This window comes from Triticum urartu, chromosome 2 (genome assembly GCF_003073215.2).
Source record: "Triticum urartu cultivar G1812 chromosome 2, Tu2.1, whole genome shotgun sequence".
In the NCBI taxonomy this organism is placed as follows: Eukaryota; Viridiplantae; Streptophyta; class Magnoliopsida; order Poales; family Poaceae; genus Triticum; species Triticum urartu.
The window spans coordinates 658,802,814-658,809,616 of record NC_053023.1 but is presented as its reverse complement, the minus strand read 5'-3'; the positions used below and the strand labels follow the sequence as shown (position 1 = coordinate 658,809,616).

Here is a 6,803-nt window from a genome sequence, read left to right as displayed (position 1 = left end):
ACTTGCTATTTTTGTGCAGAGAAAACAGCGATGAAGAGAAGCCGACGGCCGAGGTGGATCCGTGGTTGAAGGATGCTTTCAGCTCCATCGACCGCCGCATCTTCAGTGACATTGTGCTGCTTGAGAACCAGCTCCCCTGGGTGGTGGTTGAGAAGCTCAAGGAGTTCATGCCCCCGCCTGGCCTGGACATGGAAACGGTCCTTGGACGCGTGAAGCAGACTCTGCAAGCGCGGCGGCATCTTACATTCGATGCTCCTGAATTGGACCATAGCTACGTACCGCCGCATCTCCTTGGCTACCTACGATTCTACATTGTAGGAAGCACGGACGACGCTAGTAATACTAGTCGTACCCCAGTGCCTGAGGTCACCCTATCTGAAAAGGTCAAGAAACTATCAATGTCTGTCAGCGTCATCGAGCTTGCAGAGATGGGCATCAAGCTCAGAGCCGACGATGCCACAGCAGAGCTAAAGAAGATGCGCATCACCAAAGGGTGGTTCACCGGCAAGCTCTTCTTGCCTCCGGTGTCCCTCGACGATGCCAACGCACGGTTCCTCGTCAACATGGCAGCTTTGGAGCTGTGCATATCACCCCAGATTTCGGTGCAGTTGATGTTGATGATACACGGTCTACTGTCTGCTCCTACCTCAGCCTTCTGGGGATGGTCACCGACAATGATACTGATGTGCAGGAGCTGCGAAATAAGCTTATACTGCAAGGAGGAGGAGGCCTCACAAACGAAGACGCACTCAAGCTGTTCACCGGGCTCGAGAAGTACCTGCGCCCAGGGAACTGCTATGACAACATCATTGTAGAGATTGAAAACTACAGGTCCCATAGGCGGTTGTGGATCAAGGTTTACAGGTTCTGTTACAGGCACCGCACAGCCATCATCGCGACGGTGTCCGGCATTGCTGGACTTGCAGGTTTCCTCGGGACGCTCAAGTCTTTCCAGTAAGCTAGCTGGACCTCCTATTTTGCCATTACCAGCGTTGCTTGTGTTGTACTACTCCGTATCTTGTATCTTGGTGTCCCCTTTCACTACAACTATTAATCACTTCCCTGTATATGATTGAGCTGGTCCCATTTGGTACTTAGAATTCTTGGTTATTGCATTTCACTAGAGCCCTCTACCAAGCTTTTTCTTTTCTTGACGTCCCCTATACCAATCTTAGTTGAACCGCAGCAACTTGGTGGTAGGATATACTCCCTCCGTTCCTAAATATAAGTCCTTTTAGACATTTCAAATAGACTACAACATAAGGATGTATGTAGACATATTCTAGAGTGTAGATTCACTCATTTTGCTTCATATATAGTCACTTGTTGGAATCTCTAAAAAGACTTATATTTGGGAACGGATGGAGTATATAGTACTGTATATGGTTAGTCGTAACTGCCCCGTGATGGGTGAGAGGCACGTAGCTGGCACTACCACCTACCATGTGGCAACATGCAATACATCAGTGGCGCCAAAGCATAGATGATGTCATTGCAGAATAAAACGATACTGAAATGTCCCGATTTCTATTTTAATTCTCAAGTATATGTACATCTGAAAGAGATTGAAAGAAGTGGTGCCTATTCGGAGGCATCCCTCCATAGAAGGTCCCTTTTGGTCACAGAGAGGAGGGGCTTGCACGCACCCCTTTGCTAATGATGGTTTGTTAATTAGAATGTGCTAATTAATTTCTAACACTCCTTGTACAACACGCTTCTTGAATGATTCATCATTGAAGAATTCTTGTACATTCATTTTCATCTTGAGAAATCCTTTGTATAATCTCGAGTCTTTCCCAATAACTCCATGGAAAAATATGAGAAGAATAGTGCAGATATGTTGCTAAAACCCTTTTAAATTCAGTGGGAAAATAATAAGTAGACAATGATGCAACATATAATGATTATTTTTTGCTTGATAACTCATATAAGAAAAACCTTTGAAGAAGGAGATAACTCATTGGTGAATTTAGAGAACAATAAATATGATTTGAATATACTTTCCTTAAAAATCCTTGTGGGGAAAATTAGAGGTATCGCATATATCGCCTAATTAAACCATTTATGAGAAACTCCGAGAAAACTCATAGAGGAAAAGAATGTGATCTGATATGCTATTGAAAACTCATGTAAAACCCAGTTGAACAAATATCAAGAGAAAATGATATGACATGTGATGGTAATTGTCTTTTTGATAACTAATAATGAAAAAACCTTGAAAGGATAAAAACTCATTGGTAAGTGTAGAGGACAATTAGTATGACTTGTATACATCCGCTAAAATACCCCAGTGGGTAAAATAAGATGTATGACATATATTCTTGTATTGATATTACCTCATTGCAAATCTTGATGAGAACCTTGCGAGTAAAGTCATAAAGGGATAAGGAGTGTAATATAATGTTCGAATAGCTTCTAATTTTCTAATTCAGGAAGAGACCCCCCCCCCCCTCCCAATTCTTCCAAATGTCAAAGCCATCACATACCAATTACATGCACATGTTTCTGGAATGTTGAAGTTGATAGAGACTTCATGAACAAATCGGCGAGGTTGTCGCATGATGAACCACCGTATTACATATTAAGTAACATATTTGCATCCGATCAACACAAGCAACATTATCTTTGAGATAATGGTTGGTGTTCAATGGAACCAATTCCACATGATCGTTGTGTGTGGTTCATCATTCCGTGAAAGCTACAAGAATACAAGTGATGTCTCGTACTTTACAATAATTGGTGGATGTAGCCACAAAGGTATGTTTTGAAGACTTTCCTCAGATGGATATCACACCAAACAGAACACAAAGCATGTCTATGATCTGACATAATGGAGATCTGATCGATGTATCTGAAGGTGTTGGTGTCTACATTTCTCTAAAACTGAAAAACTAGGACAATATGTTTGATGCCTTGAAGATATCAAAAGATATTCTTGATTCCTAATCAATTATTTTTGGTGGATCTAATGGTACTAGAATATGGAACCTTGGGTCACAATATCTTAATTTCATTTTCTCGTGGTATAAATAGATCTTTCTCTATGTCTAGAGATTGAACAATCATGAAAGTTATAGATTGATAACCCTTTCCCATAACGAATTCCTTCAATATATTATGCATATAGACAACACGATGTACCATAATACATGAGTAAAGGCGCTCGAATTTTAGATAAAGAAAATTTTGCTTTTACTTACATCCTTCATCTCAAATTTCGTAGATGATTACGTCCTTCATCAATGTCTTGTGTGTTGCCAATAATGTTATAATCATCAACATACACTAATGAAATGTGGTGTCGCAATGGTTTTTTTTTTATGAACACGTATGCGCAATCATCATCATTGGAGTAATCCATTTGTATAAGAACTCAATAAGTTGATTGTATCAAATTTGTTTTGGCTGTTGTAAGTCATGTAGTGACTTACTTAGTTTACACAATCCATGAGAAATCTATGTAATACTAGTTGATGTTTAAACACTAAAAAGAAGCTCTTTTCTAGAATCTTCCTAGTGTTGTTACAACCAGACAAGGGCAAGGCTTCATCACCTTCATGCAAATTGCTTCAACATGTGACACATCTTTTGTTGCATAGACTTTTGTACTAGATTTGTGTTCCATACTTCCATGGTATTTTGAAGGTCTACATATGTAATACTTTTTTTGACAGAAGTCTCATATGATAGAGATCCCAGCTGCTCATGAACCGTTATAGGTGCAGGCCAAGCCTTGGTCCAAGCCGCCTCAAGGCATGGACTGCCCTCTCGATAGCCGTCACATTTGTGGATGAAATAGGGGAGGCCAGTGCTGACATGATACTAAGGAAACCCAACGGATCAATTATTTTCTCAGCATATAGATATCTATTCGATTGCAAGGATGTCCTAGAAGCTGAAATAAGTACAATCTTAGAAGGACTGTCTTTGAGTTTAAAATTTTACCTTTCCGTAAAACAGCCAGTGCGTGTCTACATGCTTATATCTTAATTTGTGTGTGCATGCATGATTTGTTAGGCGTACTTTTTCGTAAAAAATATCTTTTTCGTTTCTACATGCTTATATCTTTGTGTGTGCATGCTGATTGGTTAGGCGTACACTGTTATAACCACGTCGGCCTCCAAAGAGCCTATTCACGGCGGTTTGCATGTTGCTCTCGCTCTGGCCACTTTCCTATAGTATTGTACTCCTAATACCTTAATCATCGAAAAGTTGAAAGGTTCCTCCAGTCTGTCGCATGTTGAAGAAGTTGAAAAGGTTCCTCTGTTATGCAACATGCATATATGTTAGTAATATATATTATGTTTGCCTTGATGAGGCAAGCATGTGACGGCAGGCTGCGTGTTTTGTCCTGATCGAACATGTGTCTAGCAATTAGCAATGGCATCCGCCGTCCGGCGGATCGTCAATTCTGTGTTTTTTTTTTCATTTATGTACGGTTGAGTTAATTTTGAACGAGAGTAGGAAATAATTAGGACAGAGAGAAAGCTACTCGAGGCCAGCAGCTGGTCTATAAAGATAAGCGGCATATCATTGATGTAGTTTTGCTTATCAACTCCTTTCTTCTCTTTCCAGTCTCTGCTAGCTAGGACATTTGTTTTGTGCTACATGTCTCTCAGATTCTCCCACGATACCAGTACCAGCAGTGTACGTAGTTTTTGTAGTTAGCACTTAGCAGTAGCAATAGCAAGCATCCAGATCTCTTAGCTTGCTAACATGGAGGCACCTTGCGACTATCAGCTGGCCGTGGCTGATTACTGGGACGGGAAGCCGGCCATGGAACCAACCGTCTGGGTTCCTGGCCTCTCTTTGCAGATGACAGTTGCTGCTCCGGCAAGCAACAGTGATCTCGTCGTCACCTCCAGCGGACGGCAGCAGCTGAAGCAGGTTGATGAATACGACCACTATGCGGTTCAAGTGTTCGAGCGAGCAGCAGAATCACTCAAGTCGAGAGTGGAGGAGATGGACACGAAGATGCACCTGTTCCCGCCAAGCATGGGAGACCTCGCCGACGAGTACGCCGCCCCCAAGGTGGTGTCCATCGGCCCCTACCACCACGGCCGGACCCCGGCGCTCCAGGAGATGGAGAGCGTCAAGCACGCGGCGGCCTGCCACTTCGTCAAGGCCACGGGCCGCCCCATCCAGGAGGTGTACTGGGCGGTCTGCACCGTCGCAGAGGAGGCCCGCGCCCACTACGACGCCGGCAAGCTGCGGGGCCTCGGCGACGACGACTTCAAGCCGATGATGTTCCTCGACGGCTGCTTCCTGCTGCAGTACATGCAGTTTTGGTGCCGAGAGAGCGGCGGCGACGAGGACCCGGACATGGATCCGTCGCTTTACAACGCTTTCAGCTCCATCGACCGCCCCATCCTGAGTGACGTGGTGCTGCTCGAGAACCAGCTGCCATGGGTGGTGATTGACGCGCTCTTGAGCTTCTTGCCCCAGCCTGGCCTGGACATGGAGACGCTCATCGGGCGCGTGAAGCAGACTCTGCAGACCCGCCAGGTTCGTTATTTCGATGCTCCCACGTTGGACTACACACCGCCGCATCTCCTTGGCCTCCTACGCCACCACATCGTAGGAAGCAACGACACCAAGAAGTCCGAGCCGGAACTGTCTGAAAGAGCCAAGGAATTGTCCGTTTCCGTGAGCGCCATGGAGCTTGCAGAGATCGGCATCGAGATCACAGCCACCAAAGCTACCCGAGAGGGCGCGGAGCTAAGGAATATGGGCGTCCGTAGATCGGCGTACCTCACCGGCGAGCTCTTCTTGGCGCCACTGTCCCTCAACGACGCGAACGCGACCTTCCTGGTCAACATGGCGGCTCTGGAGCAATGCACGACCCCAGACTTTTTTGGGGAGGACGAGGAGAAGTCCGCCGTGTGCTCCTACCTCTGCCTCCTGGGCATGGTGACGGACAGCGAGGAAGACGTGCAGCAGCTGCGGAAGAAGGGCATCTTGCAGGGAGGAGCAGGGCTGAGCAACAAGGACGCGCTCGACTTGCTTAACAAGCTCGAGAACCGGCTGCGGCCCGGAACCCACTATCTGAGCACCATGATCCTCATCCAGAACTACAAGACTGATAGGTGGAAGCGGATCCAGTTTCACAAGTTTCATTACAACCACCGCAAAGCCATCTTCTTGACGTTTTCCGGCATTGCTGGATTTGCCAGTTTCCTCGGGACGCTCAAGTCTCTCAATCTCAAGTAATTCTTGCTCTAGTTCCAACTGCTGAATATTTAGCTATGGTGCTAAATATTTCCTTTATGTATTTTGCGCCCATCTTGTAAACAATATTTGTATCGGTTTTGCTAAACATGAGGTGCCTGAATTTCTTGGTGGCGCCAGTCACTTTTTGCAAAGCGCAATGTGAGGCCGGAGATGGGGATGGCGTGAGGAGCACCTGCGACAAGCGCCGGCCATGGCGAGGCCAGGAGGTAGGGGGGGGGGGGGGGGGGGAGGAGTCGTCGGAGTTGTTCATTGGGGCGGGGCTTATAGAGGGATGGCCAGGGTGGCGGCTAGTATGGCGGTGGGAAGAGGTCGAGGGGAGGACGGGGTGGCAAGGCGGTTAGGGCTGGGTAGGCCACAGGGAAGGAGGAGGAACCGTCTTGGGGGAAGGAGGGGGGGGGGGGGGGGGGGGGGGGGAGATGCAGGAGAAAAAGATAAAGAGTTGGCGGCGCGCTCCTAGCCATTGGATGCTGATCGGATGGTCCATAGAGAAAATGACTCTGCAGATGTTTTTCCGGATACATGACCTATAGATGGCCCCAATTTGTATTCGTCAATGCGAAGGGCTCTGATAT

General features: G+C 46.2%; 1 protein-coding gene across 1 annotated transcript; it reads left to right on the top strand.

Moving 5' to 3' along the window:
• The first annotated feature begins 4,569 nt into the window (after positions 1–4,569).
• On the top strand, positions 4,570–6,339 carry LOC125533923 (UPF0481 protein At3g47200-like). Its single transcript, XM_048697248.1, has one exon. The coding sequence runs from the start codon at positions 4,717–4,719 to the stop codon at positions 6,208–6,210; it is 1,494 nt and encodes a 497-aa protein (XP_048553205.1). The 5' UTR covers positions 4,570–4,716; the 3' UTR covers positions 6,211–6,339.
• Positions 6,340–6,803: the final 464 nt, after the last annotated feature.